This window comes from Rutilus rutilus, assembly GCF_951802725.1.
Source record: "Rutilus rutilus genome assembly, chromosome: 15".
NCBI lineage: Eukaryota > Metazoa > Chordata > Actinopteri > Cypriniformes > Leuciscidae > Rutilus > Rutilus rutilus.
Genome location: NC_140220.1, coordinates 33,457,580 through 33,483,882, shown reverse-complemented (window position 1 = coordinate 33,483,882; position 26,303 = coordinate 33,457,580). Strand labels below are relative to the sequence as shown.

Here is a 26,303-nt window from a genome sequence, read left to right as displayed (position 1 = left end):
AAGACTAAAACACTTTTTTCTCTTTAGAAATGAAGCCATAAGTTGACCATTGAAAGGACATTTCTAAATGAATTTACTCCTGTCGACCGTTCCTAATCTTATGTTTTCCACCAACCACCAAAACTGCAGGGACAGGATTTTGAGTTGAAGGACACGTCTATGTTTCTTCAAAAACCAAACAGATGCTGACATTTTGTTACGTAGGATCAGCATCTGCATACTATCAATGCCCATTTCTATCTCAGAGTAAAAAAGGTCAAATAAGAAACATTTTTGTGACATTTTGGGCCCTATCTTGCACCCAGCGCAATTGACTTTGTACACCGACGCATGTATCATTCCTATTTTGCACCCGCGCACAGCGGACTTTTCCCTCCACAGACGCACGTCGGTAAATTAGGGAATGAACTTGCGCTCCCGGGGGCGGTTCAGCGCAAAGAGGAGGCGTGTTCCAGCGCAAACGTTCCCTGGTGCTATTTTACAGGTTCAGAAAACAATTTGTGTTGCGCATGTTATTCATTTGCTATTTTAAGGGCGCATGCTTGGCCATGATCAATGTAGCGTGTGCACAACGCGCATGCACTTTGCTTATCTCATCTACACACAGACGCAGCAGTTCTCATTTTTAGAAAACCATACATTATTACAAGAACAATATTAACACACGAGGGAAATCACTGTTGTGTCCATGAAGGCATAAATCTAGCTTACACATTTACCCAAATTATTATACGCCTGTTTAACCGAAGCTAATTTGGGTGGGTTTCTCCCATCCCCATACAGTGTCACTTCTCTGTGTTTTACGGCCCTGACGAGAACGTCGGTCTCCTCGGCTGTGAATCGCGCCTGGCAAATCCGCCGTTATAATAGCAATCCGCCATGGAACAAGCGCGCCTGCTCTTAAAGGGAATGTGAGATGTCGCTCTGATTGGTTTATTTCACGTTACGCCCAAACCACACCTATGAATAATGAAGCTACTTCAGACCAACCCATTTTAGATTTGCGTCGGGCGCAAGAGTCATTTATCCCGCCGGTATAATAGCAACAGCGCCCGAGACCCGCCCACAAAGTTACTCGCGTTTCGCACTTGATACTTGCGTTTCAGATCGTTAAAATAGGGCCCATTAAGTCACAATTATGAGTAATAAATGCTTTTTTTTTTTTTTTTATGTGCCACCATAGGAATAAGTTACATTTTTAAATATATTAAAGTAGAAAAGTTATTTAAAATTGTAATAATATTTTAGATATAAATGCAACATTGTTGAGCATAAGAGACTTGCTGAATGGAAACTTTCTTCCGCTGAATGGAAACTTTTTTCAGCTTATGGACACTGCTGGAAACATCCATTGACTGTTGGAAAATGGATATTGAGGAGTTGCGCGCACACACACACACACACACATCGTCTTCACATCAGCTTCAAATGAACCTCATCTTGTCTCGAATGACCAATAGTGGTGATGGTACACTCTTGAGACTTATTAAAGATGTGTCCCATAGTACGATTCCGCTTGAAATATGAAATATACTAGCTGCGACATGGCTGTGGTGGTTATTTATGTGCGTTAGAGCTTGTGACTTGTTTTACTTTGTGTGTCTGGGATGTAGAGCTGAGCCTAACACACACACACACATACATACACAGGCATTGCCTGAGGATGCCTATGCCACTTCTTACGTAATCCACAGGAGCGAGGCTCATCATCTGGAGAGCTTGGCAGCAGTGTGCGTGTGTGTGTGTGTGTGTGTGCACGTTTGTGTGCTGTGATCGGCTCAAGCAAAGGAGTTTAAGTCTGTCCTCTCTGCCATAATGGCACAGCAGCGGCCGCCTATGATTGAGTGTGTGACTGTATAACTTACTGTACTCTGTAGCTGCAGAAAGGGCCACCTATACAGAACTGAACAAATCTGATCAGATTCACCAGGCACTCAAACCTCATTGCATTAGGTATAGAACGGTACAAGGAAGAACACAGTACCTGGTGCTTTTTGAAGAAATCATTTTATTTTTGCACAATGACCATATTATGGATTTTTCAAAAATAGATATAGAGTTAGAGTTACTAGTTACTAGTCAGAGTTAAGGTTAGTCCTGCAAAATTGTGCAGGTTGCGGTCTTTTATGTTGATCAGACATCATGAGACAGGTTTCTTAAAACCTAGATGGAGTGCAACAAAACTGCATCCAGAGGTCTTGAGATGGATTTTTGAAAGTTTAAAGAAGTTTCTGACTTGACAAATCGTCTTAATGCGATGCCCATAGCGAGAGACATGCACTTGTATTCTGACAGTAATTGTCTTGAAATGTATTGTTGAACGCAGATGTGTCTGCGGTGTTTTAAATGGGATGCATTTAGTGACGCAAGTACTCGGAGAGGGTTTTAGCATGTTGACAGTAACAGTTACCTTTAGATTTTCAGCATGGCATGCTGTCAGCATGCTAAAAGCCCTCTCTAAGAAGTAGCATCTTTTATTTTTTTCCCCCTTTTAAAGCACCTATTGCTAGTTTCATTTTTTTTTTTGTGACTTTTATATAATATTTTTTTATATTTGCTCTCTCACAAACTCCTCAGCCATTCTTCAGTGATTTTAGGGGACAGTGCGCCGGTTCTGCATTGTTTCGGGACATTGTTTCAAGCTGACTTCTCCAGAGTCCAGCCCAACCTAATTATACCCTCACTCAGCTCTCAAGGTCCTCACATAACTATAATGTTAAACCCGCATTAATCCGGCATTTCTGCATCTCAACGTGCCCTGTCTGCGCTAGGTTCACTTCAGTTCACCCCATCATTGCCCTGGGAATATCAAGTGTATCAGCTCATTTTTATGCTAACCTCTTCAAAAAAGCTCCCACAATACTTGCGCTTTTTATTTTCTGTGCTGTAGAAACTGAATTTGGCTAATCCGAAATGCTCCTCTTTCATTGCGCTTATCTAATATCGCAGTCTGACCCCGCCCCCCCCTTCTTACGTAAAATCGTATGTATGCTGGTACGTGGGCGTCATAGAAATATGGCCTTTGTGACGTTGGCAGAGATGCTATTAAATAATACACAGTAAATTACCTTCCTGGTACAGTCTCGGCCCATCTGACAGGATGCAGGACAAAAAGAAGGGCTGAGCTGGAGCAGGCTGACACCCTCATGTAAGGGCACATGTGAGTCACCACTTTGAAGGAAAGGCTAATGGAAAAGTTGCAGAAGGATTCAATATTGTCTTCATTTTCAGAAAATAACGCCGTTGTTTGTGATGTCTCTCAAAGTTCAGACACAATCTCTTTCCATTAAGTCAACAAGACAATAACAAATAACACAATAGCAAATTGCTGAGACCTGACACCAGTTTAGATAGCTAAACAGTGCAGAGCGTTCACAAATAGCCGAATATTCAGGTCTTGTCCATTGCTTCTGATGTTCCTCTGTCTGTTTTGCACCTGCTTGCTCCTGTCTTCCTTCCATTCGCCGTCTGTTTCTCTCCTTTCTGTGTCTTTACCTCTTCACCCCCCCCCCCCCCCATCACTGCAGTGCATTTTTGTTTCTGTCTGTGCTAAGTGGTTGCTATGCAGTTTAGAAAGTGCGGTGCAGTTTATGGGATGCAGTTGCCAGGCGAGACAGACTCCCATTCTCTCACGGTAAACTTGGCAGAATTGTGAGTCTCTGGTGTCTTTGAGGTCACCTACCTGCTCTGTAATTACATTCAAAGGCACACATTGCGCTTCATTGGCTCTTTGGCAAACGCAAATGTATTCCAACACTCAAATGCACACACAAAAATGTCGTTTTTAGTGCGAAAGACGCGTGCAAAGATGTGGCGTCCGCCCGTCAGTCAGTCACAACACACGCGATCACACACCCCAGCTTACACTTCATCACACTAACTAGGCTTCACGGAGCTGTCTGTCAGCGGATCTCTCTCGCCATCAAAGTCTGTCTTTGGCTCATTGATCTGTTTCATCACTTCAAAGAGACTTCCAGTTCCAGAGAATCCCCCCCCCCTCACCCCAAACCCTTTCCTCTTCCCGTTCACCCCTCCATCACTCTGTGCTACTCAAGCCCCTTCAGCCAAGCTTATCCCCTGTCAAACGCACACACACACACACACACACACACACACTTTTGGTCGGATTGGGTATTTTGTGTCTGGATCACAGCAAGTGTGTAAGTGTCATGTAAGGATCGTGTTTCAGAAAATCATTGAAAGTGTTTGTTATTTTATCTGATATAAAAATAAAGTAAAAATGCATATTAAATGATTAAAATCATGTTAATTAGTTACTTGTAAGTTATCATACCATATGGTGAAAAATGATATTAGATTTAATAGGCCAATACATGCAATTTATTGAAAATAATATAGGCTTTTGAAAGTAAAAGCACTAATTACCATGTATTTTACTGTGAACATCTTTAACCAGTGTACTTTTAAGGTGAAATATTGTTAAAGTTGTTTCTCACAATACATATGGTTTCAAAGCAGCTTTACAGAAAATGCATGCGTTTACATTTACATTTACATTTATTCATTTAGCTGACGCTTTTTATCCAAAGCGACTTACAATTGCTATATATGTCAGAGGTCGCACGCCTCTGGAGCAACTAGGGGTTAAGTGTCTTGCTCAGGGACACATTGGTGTCTCACAGTGGATTCGAACCCGGGTCTCTCACACCAAAGGCATTTGTCTTATCCATTGCGCCACACCACCCCATGCGTTTACGTTACAATTTAGAGTGATCTGTTATCAGAGGTGACTGTGTCAATGTATGTCCATTTTTCATAAATGTACAGATAATACAAATCACGCAGTTACTGTAGCTAACATCATGTATTCATTTTAGGCAGAAGCAATGAGCCCATTAAAGTAATTATTACAAGTTGTGAACATAATGGTTTCTAAGGAAAAATGTGTAATTTAAAAATGTAAAAATGCCTGAAACATCACCATGTTTTTCAGAGTGAATTTCTGGAAACAGCTGCCGCCATTGTTTTACCATACATTTTTGGATAAGGTACTGTGCAGGGCTTCTGACTCATTTGCGGTTTGTCGTTTAGTGTTATGCTGACAGATTGCCGCCGGCCAGTTGCCAGGACGGCCCCACCTTTGAGAAAACGAGGGCTAATTGTCCTGCTGTTGGTTTAGCAGCTGGACTGTGATCCTTGTAACCCCATCAGCAGTCGTGGGATTCGATGCACGTAACACCCATGAGATGGCCTTTGATCATTAAGTACTGCCATCCAAGCCCCTGAATGGACCTCATGGCAAGAGTGGCTTTCATCCAAACACACACTGTACTGGATTGTGCAGTAGCAGGTGTGACCTTGACAGGGAGGTAGTGTGGGTGTGCAGGTCAAACCACTCTGTATTTGTCTCTCTATCTGCATTCATGCTTTCCTGTGGGCTGAGAACCGCTCACATCAAGCTCTAACAACAGAAATATCCATCTCTTTCATGCTCTCTTTTCCTCCCATCATTGTTTTATAATTTCTGGTATTTCTTTCTCTCTTTTTCTTTATCTTAGCTTTTCATTCCGTTACTCAGCAAAAGGGAAGACCACAGTCAGCGTCATTGGGCTTTTGGAACAGCTAAATATACTTCATCTTTAATCATGCCCTTAACTGTGTTTGACTCCCTCCTGCCTCAGGAATTATAAGTTAGGAGGATATTCACATGAAAACAAGAAAGGAGAAGGAAAAAAAAATTCCGTAATCTTGCGTTTGTTCAGCAGCGATTTCTGAAAAGGAAAAGCGAGTGCATACAGCTCACCGGTAGTTTATGACCTTATTCCTCAAATATGTGTCAGTATTTAGAAAAATCTCTGTGCTATTAGAGCGAGTCATTTTCAATATGATCTGGGAGTCATCTAGCTTCCTCAACAATCATTTCCCCGCTTCTTGGGATTTGTCGCTCATATCCTAGTGGTTCTGCTCCAGATGTCTAATTGGATTTTTCTTTTACTTCGTCATCTTTCTGGATGTCTGCATTGGTTTATATAGGTACTGAGATAAATCTGTACAGGAGCATATCACACGTTAGGGTTTTGGTGATCCTATTATTTGCAAGTTCCCCTGTAGTCAATAATTGTATCCACAATTTTGATCAACAAAATTACATATATGTATAAAAAAAATATATATTCATGCCTTAAAATAGCTTGAATGTGATGTAACCACCCTTGCTTCATTTAGTATACGCGGAGCCATGAATATACAAATAAGCCCCGCCTCCGCTCACTCACAACAGCTCAGAGACCTGCTCGCTCAACTTTGAACAACTTAGAACGTTAGTGGAGAAAGGCATATATATTTCATCATAACACCGTAATATACTTCATATACATTGCTAAATGTACCCGATTTTTCATATCAACTAAAGCCAACCTACACGTTGACGTGATTGGTTACAAGGTCGTTTGTGACGTAAAAAACACCCGCGATTTCAAACCGCGTTTTTGAGACTCTATTTTTTTCACTGCAGTTTTAAAGAGAAAATACTCAGCAATGGTGTTTACTTATGAATTTGCACATAGTTTGTCTTATAGCATATTAAAAACACAACGTAGATATATAAACAATATTAATGGACCCATAATTTTTTTGGATGTCCCAGGGGTGTCGGTAAACTGTTTTTACTGTGGCATGAGCCTCAGTGAAATACTGCTCTGCACTGGTAAAATATTACTGATAAATTCTTGTCTGACAATGGAGATTACTGTATAATGACCAGATAAGTTTTCCTGATAATATTTCTGTCAGCTGTTTATAATGCCAGATTCACAAATAATTCACTCTGTGAATCTAATCGGTAAAACAGTTTTTGCAAAAGGTCTAAAATTGTTTATGATTCAGTTTTATTCATCCATAGTTCACTCACAGGCTGAATCATTTGCAGTGGTTTCTCACACTAAAATAGTGTGATACTTCATAATATAAAAAACAATAAGAATACTGGATGAGATGAGTATTTACCTACAATCCATTGTAGGAAATAAAACTGGCAAATGTCTTCATTTGTCAGCAATGATGCAGCTCTTTATCGCACATGCTGCTTGTAAATGCCTTTTGTCCTGCAGATATATCCATATATCCAGTATAAAAAAAGAAGTCTCGAGTCCCACGGAGATGCTCAGGAAAGGAGGAGGCGGGAACCGGCAAAAATCAAGATAAAGTTTAATCATAAGATAAACAAACAACAGAATGAAAGTAAAGCGGCAGCCCCGCATGGGCGACTGCTGCATATAAACATAATAAAACGCATCATAAATGTCCCAGGCCTGGTCCTCTCTTGTCCTTCACTGTCGTCACTCTTCCTGTCACTTTTATCCTTCCGGAGCTCCTCCGTGGGACTCGAGACCGGGTGGCGCTCATTAGATGGGGGGCAGTTGCTTTGGTTCTAATGAACAGAGGCGGACAGAGTACACAGCTTCATTACTTGAGTAAAAGTACAGATACCCCTTGCTAAATTTGACTCAAGTACAAGTAAAAGTACTACAGTCAGATGTCTACTTAAGTAAAAGTACTGAAGTACTTGTTTTTAAAAGTACTTGAGTATCAAGAGTACAAGAGTACATTTTCTAAATATTGCATTACTACTGCCACAAGTGCTTACATTGGTAAACACAGCAAACACTTGAAGCGAAAACTATCATTAACTTGTTCAGAAAATTGAAATAGTCTGGCGAGGTGGGGCCACGGGTTGGCACATTCCCGGGATGGACCTGCTGCGTCTTCATCCATGGTTTCGTCTCTTATCTAAATCTGACCATGGAGTTGACTTTGGCGGAAAGCTGAAGGTGATTGCTGATAGGCTGTCCCAATCAGTGGCACCTGCACAATCCAATCACGTTTGAGAGGGAAACAACAAATTGAGGGTTTCCGAGATTTTTATTTTTTCCTTGTTTTTTTTTAATTTTTATTAGAAGTAACGGGTAGCCTACTCACGGTTATGGATAGAAATGTAGTGGAGTAAAGAGTACAATATTTGCCTCTCAAATGTACTTGAGTAAAGTCATGAGTACTCCCCAAAAATGATACTCGAGTAAAGTACAGATCCCTCAAAATTGTACTTAAGTACTGTACTCAAGTAAATGTACTCCGTTACTGTCCGGCTCTGCTAATGAAAGGTTAGAAACGCCCCTGTTTGGACCCCAAAGCATTTCTATTGGCTTTTTTGAACTTGGGTACAATTTCTATTAATTATGCAAGTATTATTAATGTATTTGAAACTGTATGTTACATTATTTTATGTAACCAACTTGAACCCGTTGTGAAATCTACTGTATGAATGGAAATAATTTGCCCTCATGCGAAATTCCCAATCACATGGTTGCCTATTGAAATGCCTATCGAAAATATGCTGAAAAATAGTAAATGTGAACACACCTTAACTGGTTAGTCTGCTAGCTTAGCATAGTACAACAAACTGGTACACTACTTGTTGTTTGTAGTTACTACAGGCTATTTTGATTATCTAGAAGATATCATAGCATGATGCGTTTTTTAAAACAGCTGTCGGCTTTCTCTTGGGCTCCTTTAAGGATATTATTTTGCTAATGTGTAAAATCTTACTAGATATAGCTCTAGCATGGCGTTATGAATCAATGATATTTTTGTAAGATCTTCATCTTTTTCAAACTGCAAAGAAGACACAGGAGCTGTAGCAGTTTATTTATTGCTGAATCGCTGTATTAATTCACAATTGCATAATTGCTTGCGGTATCACACACTTTGAATCCCTAGCGCTAACCTGCTTTACACTTGCTGTAGCCCATTAGATGTATACTTGACAGAAAATCTAGAAAGATGAACAGAAAAAACTAAATAAAGAGAAAAGATTTGCCCAAATAACATAATTGGCTCCAACAGCTATTCTATTTTACCACCAGTATAAATGCTTCTGCATTTATTGCATAATTGTGACAGACTGATATCTATTGCTACAAACTACCGCTAGGATGTGATTTTGATCTGTTGTGTTGTTAGTCTCACAGAAGTACACAGCGCAGTCAGTGCAGACGCAATACCATAACTCCCTTCCCCCATGTCACACACACACACACACACACACACACACACACACACACACACACACACACACACACACACACACACACACGCACGCATTATAGACTATAGTGACTGTGATGTTAATTCCTGACCTATGCTGAGAGCACTGCTCTACTGCTGTCATGACATCACACAGAGACCCTATAGAGAGAGAGAGAGAGAGAGAGAGAGAGAGAGAGAGAGATGTACACGTGTAATGTGTGGCATGATGAGTCACCATTTTCTTAATGCTCATTGAGGCACACGGCTGGCATATCTCGCTCAAATTTGCGCTTACATGCACACTCAATGCTGAACCTGTGTGATTCGGGATGCTTATGGCAACAGGGATGTTTGTGTGTTTACGTCTGATTAGTTCGGCATGCCTTTAGCTGTGATGTCAAATGTACATGGAAGATTTAGATGGAAGATGGGAAAGAGTGAAATTACTGAATAGAGACAGAAGGGCAGTTATTTCAGTATTCAGAATCTTGTCACTTGTGATAGAAAGTGTGATGTGGGTGGCATTGTGTGTGTGTGTGTGTGTGTGTGTGTGTGTGTCAGTTTAAACAGGGTTTCTGGTCCAAGTGTTGCTTTTTCTGCAACCTCCTACATGCTGCTTCTTTGGCCATGTTTGGCGAACAGCGGCCTCCTATGACAGGGCAAACACCCACACAAACAGACACACGTAAACAAGGGCCAGCTTAACTGAACAGTTGTTTAAAGGGGCTATATGTAAGAATTTTCATGTATTAATCACTTTTTTATTGCCAATGTGCGAACAGCTTGCAATGAAACTTAAAAAATTAAACCTTCCCCGGCTTCCTAGGTTGTCTAAGAAAGACTGTAGACCTATCTATCTATCTATCTATCTATCTATCTATCTATCTATCTATCTATCTATCTATCTATCTATCTATCTATCTATCTATCTATCTATCCATCAATCCATCTATCCATCTATCCATCTATCCATCTATCCATCTATCCATCTATCCATCTATCCATCTATCTATCTATCTATCTATCTATCTATCTATCTATCTATCTATCTATAACATATCTATTTATTCTGTAGTATTAAATATTTGAACTCGTTTTCATAGAATTGCTTTGTGTGCTCAGATCTCATTGTCCCCATTAGACGTCCTTTCACCCGTGCACAGACACATCAAGAGAACACAGGAGTCTTCCTGTTAGTCTCTTCTGGCCTTTTACTCTATTACACAGTTGCTGCAGAACCATACATTTTTAATGCACTTCCCAAAGTTGCACACTGTGCTCAATGAGTATGTGTGTGTGTGTTTGAACAAAAGCTGAATTTCAACCTTATGCCCTCTGTATTGATGAGTTAATGGTGCAGGTGAGTGTGAAAGCTTTGCGAGTAAATGCTGCTTTTATAAACATTGTAAAATCAGCGTGAGCAGAATTGTGTAATACTGTTTGTGAAGGCTACCGTGTCAGCTTCCTTTATTAGAAAACTCTAGGATATTATTTACATAAATGTCAGGGTGAGTAAAAAAAATATTAAGTGGCATCTAAATATCTGAGACTAAAAGTGAAATTACCAAGTATTTGGTCAAAATCGGATGATCATGTTTTCTGATATAATTTGAGAATGTTACATAGCATCTTCTTTTCAGTAGCGACCTAGAAGTAGTAGAGAATTGTTAGTATTTCTTAATCAGGTTATGCCGTAATGTTTCTCTGTTTTCAGTTTTCCTTTTTCTTTTTTTTAGCGCAATTTTCCACCGATTGTTAACTCTGTTTTCTGTTCTGTCTGTGCGCACCAATCTTGCACTTCTATCTACTCCTCAACCAGACCACCTAGAGACTTCGGGTTTTCGGCATTATGTTAAGGAAGGTCTAATCTCGGGAACGCACAAAAAAAAATCCAGGAAAAGATTTAGGATTTCCTGGAAATTCCAGAAAAAAATCCGTTTTTTTGCAAATTTCTCGGCAACCATAATAGCTATCGAGTTGAAACAAATTGCAATCGATAGCTTCTAAAATTTACAATAATATTAGAAAAAAAGATTTGATCAAAAATCTTTCCTTTATGCTTCAAAAATTAATTAAAACTTTATATGAAGGGAAATAAGAAAAATATTGCCTTTTCACCTATAAAACTATTGTTCCACAGAAATACGTAAGGAAGGTATTCACAAGAGTCATGAGCACAATTAATTCCACTGAATTACATGCAAGAAATCAATGAAGGTATCGATCAAGATTTGGAGAAGGAGCAAGAATATATGAGAAAACGACAAGAGGTTGTTGCAAAATAAATGGAAGAACGTTCAGCAAAGCGACAAAAGATGGCGACATCCACACCAACGGCTTCCTCATCAGGCGGATCTGATTTCTACGATGACTCGTGGCTTTCAGAGGATGTTTTGGCAAATATCTCGAAAGCAGAAGAAGAGTTTACAAAGTCACAAGCCAATAGTCAAGCAGAAAAGAAGGAAGAATCTGAAGAGGACAAAGCAGAAAAGGAAGCTGATACAGAGAAAATCGAGGATATTGAGTGAACACAAGATGTAAAAAATAATGAGCTAATAAAAAAAATGATGTTCAACTAGTCAAGTGATTGTGCCTTTTTTATTATCCATTGCTGATTTGATTTCAGAAAGTTCATTTGAATTTCAAGAGAAAGTTATATTCTCGAGCAACTTATTTTCTCTTTCATTTACTATCTCTTAGTGTTGTGATCCCATGACGTGAGAAAATTGCGCTAAAACACTCACTGAGTTTTTATTACTTGTTTTATCCTGCAACTTCAGGGTTGGTTTGAATTAGATTTTGAAGCACAGGTTTTCGATGTGGTCTCAAATGTCTGAACTGCACCATATGTTTGTGCAAGTCTTTGTTCACTGTGCCACTGTTTATTGGATGTCATTTGTGTGTGTGTGCGTGCATGCGTGTGTGTTTGTGTGATGTTAACAGTGGTAGATGCATTCCTAAATCATTAAAAAGAATCTGATTGTAACTTTGTTTCCTGTGGGTGTAGTAAACAGCTGTGTTTTGTATCGCCAATCAAACTGTCACGCAGAGGTTTATGAACAAAGCCTGAAGGAGCTTTGGGAAGGCAGAGCACTGAAGGGGTGTGGCGCTGCTTTTAAAGCCAGTAGACACATTGCTCTGGAGATCAGCGACTGTATGTGTGTGTGTGTGTGTGTCTCAGATGTCTCCAAGTCAAAAAGCTGATGTCCTTGGAGGACATGCATTGAGGATGAAGGTCAGAGCTTTTAACGGGGGACATGCTACACATGTGTTCAAGAGAACAGAATGAATGTATTGCAGGATGAAGTGACAGCATGCAATGAAGAGAGAGATAATGAGAAGAAAAGGGAAAAGAATTAGAAGCAGAGGAGGCTGGTGGGGGTTGTGCACCCATCTCTCTCTCTTCTTCTCTCATTCTCCAGCCCGTCAGCTTTAGCTCAAGGCTCTTGTGACATCTTCCACAACACAACAGCATTTGCATAATACTCACATCCACGCAGACTGGGATATCGGAGAGAGAGATTGGAAGGTTTTCATTGATGCCAAAGCTGGATCCAGTTAGTCAGATGGGGACAGAATTCAGACTGTCTGACCGTTTAGGATTCAACATGTACAATCAGGGCTTAACAATAGGGATGACCCACTTGCCCTTTTGGGCCAACGCTGCCTCTTTTTATATTCATTGATCTTGGACGTCCATTTTTATGCCTTGCAAACTTAAACATTTGCAAATTCTCCTTATTTTATAATATTATCAAGGTGACTAACAGATTTTATATTGTGATAATCTTGAAATCCACAGAATGTTTTGAAAACCACAAACCAGTCAAAATGTTTTACATAGTTTTACATAAAAGTTTGCCACTTTCTTAAAAAGTGGAGAAACATTATAGCTGTATAGTTTATAATTTATGAAGTTGTAATTATAGCTGATTAATCTCCAGATTGTTGCAGTTTTTAAACATCTCAAGTAAATACAAATTTTATAAAGAAAACTGAAAAATATACATATTTCTAGCAAATATAAAAATACGCATTACTAAAAATAGCCAGTAAAAAAATGTTTCGGCTGAAAAATCCTTTATTGTTGAGTCCTGTATGTCAATGCAAAGTCCTTTTCAAGGAAAGTCAGTTCACCTGACTACCATATTTGCAACACCTCCACAACTCCTATCTATTTTAATGTGGAAATACTACAATCTCAAAAACTGCCGGCCAAAATCACCTTTAATAACATATTTTAAATAAGCAATAGAATGAACTATCTCATAAATTTATGCTAAAATAGCATTAAAAACAAAATTCAGGTATGACATCTGCAATGAAATGAAGACTTTACCAATTGGTGTTTGGTTCTTTTATTTAGAAGGCAAGACTTGCATTGCTAGAGCCATGCTGGACTGGAGGCACCATTTTACTCATTGCAGTTTCTTTCATTCATAAGTAACAAAAGTGCACCAACTTGGTATACGGTATACTGTTCTTATGAAGAGGATGATTAGTCCATCCTCCATTCATCCATGCTTGCATCCATCCATCCTTCCATAAATAATGGCATGGCGGCCAAATGTCACAGTAAACTTACATACTTGAATCAAGTGTTTTTTGCAAATTCTTCTTATGTACGCACTGCACTGTATGTCCGCAAGTAAATGTTATCTAGCTCTCTTGCATAGATGAGACCTTGTAGATTGTAGAAAATGCGAGTGACTTGTGAAAGTTTTGGAAGAAGCACCAGTTAGAACTGGCTTAGAACGAAACCATTCAGTGTCTTCTTCCCTATCAGTCTTTCTGTCTTCTATGTATATAAACTGCTTAGTGTGTTACTCCTCGTCTTATTTTCCCTCGCTCATCTCATTCATCTCCATTAGTCTTTCACGTGATGTGCGTACGAGGTGTTAGTGGATCGTCAATGTGGACTGTAGGAGATGGTAATGATATTATTCACAGCGGTGTCCATATGTTCCGCCCCACGTACTCTCTGATGCAGACGCGCCGTCTAATGCGATATGGCAGGAGGACGAGCACTGTAAAGGTCAAGAAAATCAGGAGACTGTCATTCACGGTAATTTGCGTTGGCTGAAATGCCATATAAGTGGTGTGTGAGGGTATCGTATGATCAGGTGGCATTAAGTCTGAGCGTGTGTTTTTTGGAGGTGTTTGGTGCTAAAACCTGACCGCTTAACCGTTGAAGTATCCCTGTCCCATTGGGACTCGTCTCGTATCTGGGAGCGATAGTCATGTCCTTGAAAATACGCTCTTAACCCCTGTCTGCTGCAGGGGAGACGCAGTACATCTCAGGGGAGGGCTGTTAGATTCATACAGCCTTTAGCTGTGCCTAACTGTTCTTTTCCAGAGGCGGCAAACTCATTTTGTTTTCTCTTTCTGGTTTATTTTGTTGCTAATGGGGTGCAGTTGAAGAGATCACAGCTGGAGGAGATTATAAAAATGCAAAAAAAAAAAGAAAGAAGTGGTGTAGGTTTAACGCGATTTAACCAACAAGCGGCATCTTATCGACAGATTGTTTACAGCATTACAGCTTAGTTTGTCTTTTCTTTTATAGCTTAAATGAGTTATAACCAAAAATCTAATTAATTTACTTTTTACTGTGGAACACAAAAAGGGTTTTTGCATAATCTGTTCAATGAAATTGAACGGTGATCACATATGTCAAGCAACTTTTTCTGTGAATCATACGTTTAATTTCATTTTGTTCCTCACACAACCATATGGCCTAAAGTGGCAGTATAATGTTTAAAACGAGGATGAGTAAATAATGACAGAATGTTCTTTTTTGGGGGTGGACTATCCCTTTAATAAAAACCAAGAGAAATAAAGGGAACTTAGGAGTTTGGAGAAAATAGAACAGAATAAAGGAAAGAACAGATACTGCAGCAAGTTGGCATTTCTTAGATAGTGTTGAAGGATGTTTCTTGTCCAGGCAGCATGCTGACTCATGGGTAGAGGGAAGAGCTGAATAGTGCTGCTGGCTTCACACAGAAGCTTTGTCCTTGATGGAATTTTCTAGAATCTGGAAGAGACTGAGGTATAATGGGTCAGTGCACAGGCTCTCTAATGTTTTGGCTTTTGATTCACCCTCGGGCTCGTTAAGAGGGGTCAGCAACAATTTGTAAGCACTCAAAAGTGACTTGACTTTTTTTTCTCTCTTTCTTTGTCTTGCTCTTTCACGTTTTAGTGCTTGTATGTTTCATTATTCACATTCATACTTAGTTTTCATTTTCCTTTTCACTAACTGGAGCTGGTTAGGACCAAAGCTTGGATAACCTTGGCCTGCTACCCACTGACAACCTTTCAACTTATTCACAAGTTGTTCACAAATCATTTTCTTCTGTGCCCAATCTGAAAGACAAAGAGGCAAATTCAAAACTCACTTAAATCATCCTCAGTAGCCAGAACAGAATGTTTTACCTGCCGAGTGCCAACACTTAAGGACATTCTGTTCTTATACCTGCCTCTCTATCTTCAGTTATCGTTTCTTCATTTATCCCCTTTCCTCTTTCTCCCTCTCTTTTACCCACTCCCTCCATTACTATTTTCATCTATCTCTTCCATCTCCCCATTTGTCTCTCTCCCTCTGCCTCTCGTACTCACCTTCTCTCCTCTTTTTTTTCCCCTCCTTCTTTTCCCATCCTTTTAATGACTGACTTATCGGCACTATGCCCTGGGAATTGCTCCAGTGTTGGAAATCTTGACTGTGTGTGTGCTGTATGCTGTCCTTGGACAGATAAGATAAGTGAAAGAGCAGTTGATTTTGCTGTAGCGTTAGAAGGAAACGCAGGGGGGAAAGGCATAGTAAAGTCTCTCAGTGGAAGTTGGCTCTCCATTTCTTAAATTAAAAGCTAAATATTACCCATCTTCATTGTGAGCGCATTGCTTGCGCCATGACCTTGTTGAAGTCAGAGTGGACAGCCTTGCCAAAAAGCATGAGGTTTTGCCTGTGTGCGCATTCCAGTGCTGGGAAGAAACTTACCAATGGAAGCATCGCTACAAACTGTATTTTACCAGCTACCAGTTTACCAGTAACGAGCTTTGAATTGTGATCGACCATGTTCTCTTAAATGATCATCTCTCTCATATTGTCTTATTCATTCTTGTGAATCAGTTAGTTTCAGGCTGCTGTTCATTACTATTTTAGCCCTTTTTTTTTTATTAGTATCAATTTATCTTTAAAAATTTGGTTCATTAATTCCGAAACTTGATCAAGGTTTTTGTGCCCCCGATCTCAGTCATTGAATATTGAATATCTGCCGATACGGAGTCCCTATCCAATAATTGTATTTTCCTAGTGCTTGGTGCACACTTCAAGTGCATTAATGCATTGCAGTTACTAGTCCAGCCTTCCCTCATGGGGCCATGCATTTTAATAGGACCTTGGATTTCAAAACATTTATTCAACATCCATAATGACTTCTGATCAGATGTATATCAGATACAGCATCATGCACAGTTCACAGCCTCACCGTATGTTTAGATGTTGATTGATTTGGTGTTTGGAATGTGTTTTGTTGCTTCCCGTGGGTAGCAATATCCTATTTCATTCACCATACCCAGTGTGCTTCTCCCTCTTTCAGCCATCGATTCTGTCTTCATCTATTCATCTTAAACGCAAAGCACATTTGATATTAGAGATACAGTCAGAAGACATTTCACAGACTCATATGAATGAGATAAAGCACTCTGAGCTGTATTAATGTCCTGTAGCAAAGTCCAAACGTTGTATGGGCTATCCTAGTTTTAATCTTTGATTTGGTAATATCTCAAATTTTCTCTAAAATCTTTGCAATTGGATGTTAATATGATTTGTTTAAAAAACACACAAATTTAGGCCTGGGACACACTAGATGATTTTCAAATCTTAACTGATTTTAAAATTTTGGGAGACCACAGACGTAAGGGCAGTTTCAAACGATTTTTAGCATTATAATCCCCGAATGTACACGCTAGAAGTTTCGTCCAGACCGCAAGACCACACACCTGTCGATTTTAGTGGCATTTTCACAGTGAGACGAGATCTCATGGAGACTTGCGAGATCAAACATGACTTGAAGAAAAACAAAGGGAGGACGATCAACGTCGTCCGCTGGTTCTCCTGGCATGAGTTTTGTTTTACGAGAAGAAAAACGAAGGATAAAAATTCTCAATACTCCACTTTCTTGGCATGTTTGTGGCTGCCAAGTTTTCTTCAACTCATCTGGTTGGTGAAGCTTGCTTGCTCTCATTGGCTTTGGTGGGCATCACATCAGAGGCAGCCTGATCAAGATTTGGGATCATGCGCCCTCCGACACGATCGGGAGCATTAAAATAATGAGAATGACACCACACAATTGCGAATTTTTTTGGACAAAAAGATGGTTGCGAGAAGCCAGATCGTTGGTGGTTGCAAATCGGGCTTAAAATCGTCAAGTGTGTGTCCAGCCTCAGATTGTTTTAATAAAGACTTTGTTAATTAACCGATTCAGTTTATATAACTCATTGACAAACTAAGAAGGTCCCACTTTCAAATTTTGACAAGCCCTTGAAAAACTTTAAAGAGTGTCCTGCTAATACTTTGCACTATATATTTATTCGTTTGGCCTCTGGCTACTAAAGCTTTTCATTTGCCCTGTCCCTCTCTTCTCTGTTCTTTTGCCATTGCAAGCTTCCTAGCTCTTGTATTTGTGTGCGTGTGTGTTTTAGAGGGTCTACATCATCCTCTGTGAGTGGTGAACGATCTAAATTTAGCTTGAAGTACAGGGTCATTAATACTCTCTGGCCAATCTCTAGGAATCAATCACACCCACCTACAGGGAGAGAGGCTTTTAATGATGCACACAGCACTTTCTTTCTTTTGACTTTCTTTTTATACTTCTTACTGTTTAAGTAAATCTATCTATCTATCTATCTATCTATCTATCTATCTATCTATCTATCTATCTATCTATCTATCTATCTATCTATCTATCTATCTATCTATCTATCTATCTATCTATCTATCTATCTATCTATCATTTAGCTTTTTTAAAGAATTCAAAACCAAAAGTAAGGAGAGATGACTGACAAGACGATGGCGGAAGATTGTGGTGTGCAACATATCCTGAGTGTTTTTAACAAGTATCTTATCTTGTAAAATGTGGAGTCAGTACTGCCTCTCCCTATACACGGAGTACACCTAATTGCGAATTCAAAAGCGATTTCAATTGGGTGAATTCAGACTGACTGGAAAAAAGTGTCCCAATCAAACTGAATTCACCCTACCATGCATATTGATAGTGGCTCCCTGTATGCCCGCAAATTATATATAATATGATTGGTAATACTGCTGTTGTCGGAATTTCTATCTACCAATCCATCTTCCTATCTATAATTTTGTCTGTTTGTTGTTAATTCGTTTTATCTCTCTGTCTGTTGCATAGACAAAATGTTTGATTGACAGTTGAGTTTTATATCCAACCAGTTTTTCCACTTGGTCAGTTCATTTTTGTCACAAATTGTGCATCTTTTCATGCAATTTTAAAATGTTGTGCGAAAACCATAGCTGTAAAACGCAAGCTATCATGCTTAATTCAACACATAAGAACTGCCGCGTCTCAGGCGCGGCTCGCGCGGTAAACGCGTGCATGCTAGAATAGAACCGACGCATATTTTCATGCGTTTCCAGGCAAAATAGAATAGGAAAATGTTTATATGTCATCTTGACACTAATACATATTAATAAATGACATATTGATGTTTGAAAGCATTTTTTTTACAGTCTGTGTTTGAAAGTCTCTAGGTTTACACCGGCACGCGCATGCACAGTGTTGGTGAATGGTCACGTGATCCGCGTTTTCAGTCGTTTTAATGTGGACGGAGATCAGTTCTAATACGCAGCTAAAACGCTGGTGTGGACGGAGATCGTATTCGTTTTAATTTAAAATTTAAATTTAATACATACATAATTTTAATTTAATTTAAAACGCAGTAGTGTGGATGGGGCCTAAGATATCACATGGAAGGAAGCCAAGACTGTGGAGAAAAGAAAACTGCCTGTGTATGCAAATTTCTCAAGACAGGATCTCTGGAAAAAACAGCAAAACATTAGCAAATGTATTAAAATGAACCATCCCTGGTTGTATGTTAGCTGAATATGGTTTTGCTGAGTCTAGGATGTTTTAATAGAGCACGCTGTGTGTCAAGTGTATCTGCAGAGTGGCTTGTTTGAGAGCGTATGTGCACTGAAGCATGCTCAAGGTGAAGGCAGTTTGTTGCAGCGACAGCCACAGTGCTTGCAACTTTAATTGTTTGGGTCCCCAATAAATCAAACGTGCCTCTGGAGTTTATTTATTTAGAAAGCGTATTAGACAAATTAATCATCCCCAGGAGCATGGGAGAGAAGGAGAGAGTTACGCTTGTGTTTCAGACTCAGTTGTTAGCATCACTGGAACTCACTCTAACACGTTAGCTCTCGGTGTGCATATTCATGTGTTTGCATGTTGTCTTGTCTCTCTTAGGGTAAAGCATGACTGGACACTCTTGACGTCAGAGCAGAATAAACGTCACTATTGACCCCCTAGGCTGCTTTCTGGTTCGTCTTTTTTTCTCTGTCCCTCCTTTAGCCTACTTTTGACTGACTTAATGCTTTTGATATAGCCGCAAACACATGAATATCACACGCTGTTCCAAAACCAAGAAAAGATCCATCTATGGATCTGTCTGTTTGTCATTCATTCGTTTTATCTGTTGCATAGATTATTTTTTGATTTTTTTTTGATTGACAGTTGTGTTTAATATTCAACCAGTTCACCTTTTGGTCAGTGAAAAGACCACATCTTTTCCAGCAATGTTAAAATGTGTGAAAATCATGGCTGTTAAAGCGCAAGCCATATAACACATAAGAGCTGTAATAAGATATCACATGGAAGGAAGCCAAGAAAAATGTTCATGTATGCAAATTTTTTAAAACAGGACAGCTTTGGGAAAAACAGCAAAACATTAGTACTGTAAGTGTATTAAAATCAAGCATCCCCAGTTGCAAAATGAGGCTCGACTCGCAGTGGATTTACATGTTGGTAAGATAAATGCAAAGCAATTTTTAATTACACTTAGCTGTTTTTATAGATGAAATATAAGTATATAATCAATGTTCCTCTCACCTCATTTGCCATTTCACTAAGCATTATAAAAGATATTTGCCAAGCCTTTTGAATTTGGTCAAAGCAAGATTGTGCCTTGTGGAGCAGTATTTATCTATGATGCCTAAAAATGCTGCCTCTCTAGGTAGCTCACTAGGCTTTGGAACAGAGCCATAATAATAAATACATTAAATGCATGGTTACTGTCTAGTAATGGATGGCAACATCTTAAGGTGCTCACTGCTGTTTGTGAAGGCGTTTCTTTATAGCCATGAACAGCCCACTGGATTTTATTGCGTGTGGGCATAGAGTCAGCAGTGTCTTTCTCTTCCCTCCACACTCTGTATTCTGCTTTGCCCTCTGATGTCAGGGAATTTTTGGCATTTTGCAGATCTGTGCTGTCATTCATTCAGCAGTATACTTCTCTGATCCTCTCTCTTGATGCATTAGCATTTTTTTTGCCAGTATTTCTTGTCTCTCTCTTTTTTTATTATTCTTTTTTTGAACCCACACCGATTGCCCCTGACCTCACCATATCAGCTGATTGCTCCTCATTACATGATGGGGGTCCGAAGCAGACGGGTACAGGTGGTCGGAGGACAAATGAGGATTCAAGGCGTGCCCTTATCAGCACAGACAATTTCCTCTGGTATCTTCCAGCCCTGTCACTTCAAAGTGTCTGTGATGGATGGACGGGATGAGCCACTGAATGACTGTACTGGCTTCCTCTAGGTGATGGATGAAGGCTACTCTGTCTGCAGCTTAAAAAGTGTCATTTCAGGGCAACAGTGTTTCTGCAACAAGGAGATAGATTAACAAGGAGTTGATTGTATATTTATTTACTTGCTAGTATTGAATATTAAAATATACTATTTATAATTATTTAAATACGGAATATTTATAATTAACTAGGAATGTCCCTAGCTGATCTCAAGCAATGATATCGGGGCGATCAAGCATTTTTTAAAACTGATCGGTATCGGCTACCCGAAGCTGTCACGCAGGGGTCATGCAGTAGGTGGCGGCATGCACCTTCAAGTAAGTTTACAAACCGCCTTTAAAAGTAAAAGTGCGTTGCTTGCATTGTCCCTGCTGTTCTCGCGCGTCACACTCGTTTGAGCGTCCGTGTTTAGCATATTTGATGCGCACTTTTTTTTTTTTTTTTTACAGAATCACTCGAAAGTCATTCATAGACTTTTATCTAAAATATAAAATTTATCATACAGGCCTATAAATATAATTACTTTAGTAAGTTAATGTACTTGAAGTACCTGGATCCGGACTCTGTATCGTCAGATACTCAATATTCAGTGACTCGGATCAGAATTTTTTATCGGGACATCTCTATAATTAACATTTCTCTTTCATAATACTCACACAAACATCAGACATTTGTGTGTCTGTGTTTGTAATCCTTCCGAGTGTGAGACTCCATTATTTATTTATTTTATGCACGCTTGTATTTTGCTGTCTGCATCATGTCTCTGTGCCAGCAGTTTGAGCTCTGGTGATCACTTTGAATCTGTTTTAATTGTTATTTTCCACCAGCCTGATTGCATATGCGTATAGGCGTTTTTCTCTTGCCTCCCTCCCTTTCTCTTTCTCTCTCTGTCTCTCCTTGCTGTGGAAATATGAATGTGTGCAGTTCCCAGGTTCCCAGTAGAGGTTATCATCAAATTATATCTCTACAGCACAAACACAGACACAGACATTCACACACCACGTGCCAGGCTCCCAATGAGCCTGCTGAGAAATTACAAAGTGTTCACCAACTATTTATCAGTTGGCATTAATATAAAATGGTAATATAAAAAAAGTTTTTATTATTAATTATTAATGACGTTAATGCTTACTTTTAGAACAAAGAATTGTAAATTACTTTTCTGTGAGCATTTTCTGAAATAAATTTGTGACTTTGTGTGATAAATTCTTTGAAAAACAGCATTTGTTCAATCTTAAAATGCACAGCATTCAGTAGCACAAACATTTTTTTTTTGTTTAATTTCAATAATTGCTTTTACCCAAAATGACAGGTGTCTTTCTCAAGTTCTGCGCCTCTCATACACTTTCTGAAAGATTTGATTGATTTGATTATAGAGGTCTTAATAGGTCCACTTGGATCGGACTCGGAACGAGTGGGTTCGGGTCCAAAACTTTGACGAGTGCTTCGGACATGGGTCTGGACTGATATTAGTTGCCTTGTGTAATTTAAAATACATGTGCTTTTACCACTATTCTTTTCAGGTGTTTACAAATATTGTTTTATTTAAAACAAATATATATATATTAAATAATATTATGACAACGTTATTGTCTCCCTTCTTCTCTGTCAATATGTGCTTCTGTGTGTAAATGACCAAACCCTCCAGGATACTTGTGCATGCTCAACATAAACTGGTCTCTGCAATACCCGAGCCATTCAAGATAATGAGTCTGGGGATTTGCTTCTTAATATGAACATAAATATACATTTTCTTGTCATTTGAGGTGGAACATAACGAGTATGAGCAGTTTATCTACTTGGAGGTGCTCACCCAAGCGGGAAAAACTCGGTACTGTTTGCCAGATCGATTATAGAAAACCACAAAATGCAGTTGAGGCCAAACTAATCAAATTAACAAAAATAAAAACATTAACTGTATATTTTTATTGTATGTTTTTTCTCAAACAAAACAATTTGTGAAAATCCATTCAAAACATATTCTCCTACATTTTTGACATACAATAAGTAGGTTATAGGCTACATTATCTGGCAACATGGGTTAAAAACGTAGCTAATGTAAACATTAAGAAGAAGGATCGGAAAATGAATTTCATTTACAAATAAGGTCGGAAAATGGGCATTCTTTTAAATCCACACCTGCCGTGGTGTTTCTTATTTGTAGTCTCTGATTTTGGTCTGTGTCATTCTCTTATGCTGCGTTCACGCCCTGTCGTAACAATAATTATGAGATGGCAACTTGTCACGTCCTCAGACTCGGATTTATGAGTGTGGATTTATGTTACTGCATAATGAATCTGCAGCAGTCAGGTGGTATGAGTAAGAGCTCTGTTAGTCTTTTACGTTCACTTTTTTTGTAATGCTATGTGCTTTGGTAATTTAACACCGTCTCGTGACACTTTGCAGACTCTGCTATGTGTGTTCATGTGTTTTGAAGAAGCCGTGGCTTTGGAGATGCTTTCAAAGCTAGGATCCTATTGATATCCTCTCCAAAATTGACTACCCTACCTTTAATATATATATATATAAAATATATGTGTGTATATATATATATTATTAGTATAATGATAAAACATACTTGCACAATTTTATATATAGAGGCTATATGTTAATAAAATACATTGATTGTCATACTTTAATTTTCTCTTATTTGGCTGCAAGTGAGGAACAGGTAGTATTTGTGTTACGGCTTGACAGATGAAGACAAGGAGATACGGATCCTGCAATGTAATAAGAACATGACTGTTTCACATAAACACACAATGTAAAGACAATACCGAACACAAACAAACTGAGGGCATATATGAAGAGTTCAGATGCAAAAGCCTCTAAGTGCCATCTGAAATTTTCATCTAGAATGATCATTTTTATAAAGCTTGTATATTTAAGTTAAGTAATTTCACTTAAATGACAATTAATAGGTAATCTGCATTGCCATTTAAGTGAAATTATTGAACTTAAATATACGAGCTTGATAAAAATGATCATTCTAGAAGAAAATTTCAGATGGCACTTAGAGGCTTTTGCATCTGAACTCTTCATATATATATATATATATATATATATATATACAGGATAACGAGAACTAAAATAGAAACAGGTGTACAACATAATCAGTAACTAAGGTAACAAACTAGTGACAATAACACCACAAACAGTAAGAAAACACAGGAAAACCAGGAATATACAAACCAAAAGTTCATGGAACACAAACTGAAACTGACACTAACCATTACGTTTTGGTACAATTACCACATGGAAAAACACATTTTAAAGATGGACGTGTATTAGTACACATTATTTGGGTTTTTGACAGTCTTTTCAGACAGGGTGAGTGAATGACTTTGGAAAATGTTGTCAAAACAACAATAATATTTATAAAGTGGGCTGCTATGTTTTATTAGCAGCTTTCAGAGAGCAGATTTGACAGTGACTGACAGACTTCATTGCTAGCAGCAATGCCAGAGAGATTGGCAGAGGTAATTAACTTGTATGTCCACAGAGGGTGAACAATGACTGACATGCATTTAACTGGAACAGTGCCTTTAATTAAAAAAATTAGAATAAAATGCAGAATTTTTTTTTCTGATTTTGACCCCAAACTGTCACTATTGTTAGCCTTGAATTCCCGACTCTCTCCTTGACTCAGAACCCTTTCAGATTCGGCCGACCCGGTGTGGAGTGTTACTGTCAGCACGAGAGTGGATCAGCCGTCATCCAGCTACAGTTTCTCATAAATGAAGTGAGTGTTTCACATTTTCCCACTCTTTCCGTGTTCTGCTCAACCTCATGCCGAGAGCCTACTCGCATGGAGCTTCAAGAGGCAGTTTGAATAATCCAGGATGAAGCCTCAAGAGGCTTAGATGATCCCTTAACCCCAGAGCCTTTGCTGCCACAAACCCTCTTGTCCTCCAGAGTGGGCCTGGAGGGATCCTACAGAGGAAGCTGATATTACCATTTTCTCCCTTGAGTGTTGCCCACAGTCAAGACCACAGGGATCTCTTACACTAAGCTGTCTTGTAGATTGTGCTTCTTAGTGTCAAAACTATTAGTTCACTGCACATTCACGGGAATATTTGGCTATTTATCGAGGTTTTTCTTCTTGAATTCATTTTGCCTTGACTTGTTTTGAGGATAGAACACTAGAGCACTGTCATTTTAGTCAGTTGTGCACTACAAGAAAACATATTAGATGTTAGAAAATAATAAACACATTGTTTTTAGTGCATCATATATTTTGTGAGGTTTATTCTTAAAATAAGTGAAAGAAAAAATCTTGGAACAAGGCAAAATACGCTTGGTAAGATAAAAATAAATTTACATATTTAATACTTAAGAATAAACATCTTGAAATGAGTTGGTAAATTTGAACAGACTTCTCAGCAGTCATAAGCTCGTTATTTGACGCACTGTAAACACTGTTTTTGTACTTCTATTTTTAGACCCTTTAGTGGTTGCTTTTATCTAAAGTGACTTGAAAGTGCATTCAGAATGTGCTTTTTCTGTTATTGTTTTCCATGGGAATCAAACCAATGACCCTTGCGTCAGTAGCAGCATGCTCTCCGAGTTGACCTGCAGGAAAGCTTGAAATAACACCAAAAATTATTTGGGAAAATGTAATCATGGTAAAAGTTAAAACACATATACATCATATGAAACTGTCATACATTTGTTTTAGCTAATTTGTTAAAAGCAGTGTGAATGAAATGATTCAATCACTTAATTTTATCTAATTGGTTTATGAAAAAAAAAAAAACTTAGTTGAAATATCATATACTTTTTATTTGAAATGATGATGTAAATAAAATGTAAAGATGCATTCCTACTCTAAGAATGTGTAACAAATATGATTAAAAATAGTTTGGGAATGTTTTAGGTGAGGGATGTGGTTGAAATGCCTTCATTACATTTTTTTAGTTAAAATGTTATTTTGAGTTACTTCACACATTTATTAGTGCATGGTCTTGTGTATATATTTTCAGTCTCAGTGTGTGTTTGTGGCTCAGCAGACCAAGCAGAGCTAGACAGGCAGATACACACACACACACACACACACACACACACACACACACACACACACACACACACATGCGCACCTGGGACAAAACACAGACTTTTGTCTGTTTTATATTCAACCAGAGGAAAGGCAATGTCTGTGTGTATTTGGTCTGAATATCCCAGTGCCTAGATGGAAAGGAGATATTTTGTGGTAGTATCCCTCCTCCATCCCCTCTGTCTGTCCCACCCACACTGTCTCTCTTTCGATTTATTTTTCCACTCAGTTCCGTCTCTCTCTCTCTCACACACACACACACACACATATATATTCACCTCCCACCACTGTATCTCGAATCTTCCAGCCCTCCAGAAATGTTGCAGAATGAATAGGTTGTCTCCACCAAAGTATGGTATGCGTCAGGGGCGTT

General features: G+C 38.8%; 1 protein-coding gene across 4 annotated transcripts in view; it reads left to right on the top strand.

Annotated features, from left to right (window-relative positions):
* stxbp5a (syntaxin binding protein 5a (tomosyn)) overlaps positions 1-26,303 on the top strand; it is an 81,781-nt gene that overhangs the window by 6,931 nt on the left and 48,547 nt on the right. For all 4 annotated transcript variants that reach the window (XM_084432867.1, XM_084432866.1, XM_084432865.1 and 1 more), the window contains exon 3: positions 24,538-24,619. In XM_084432867.1, coding sequence (XP_084288993.1) covers positions 24,538-24,619 — 82 coding nt within the window. The remainder of the gene's footprint in view (positions 1-24,537; positions 24,620-26,303) is intronic.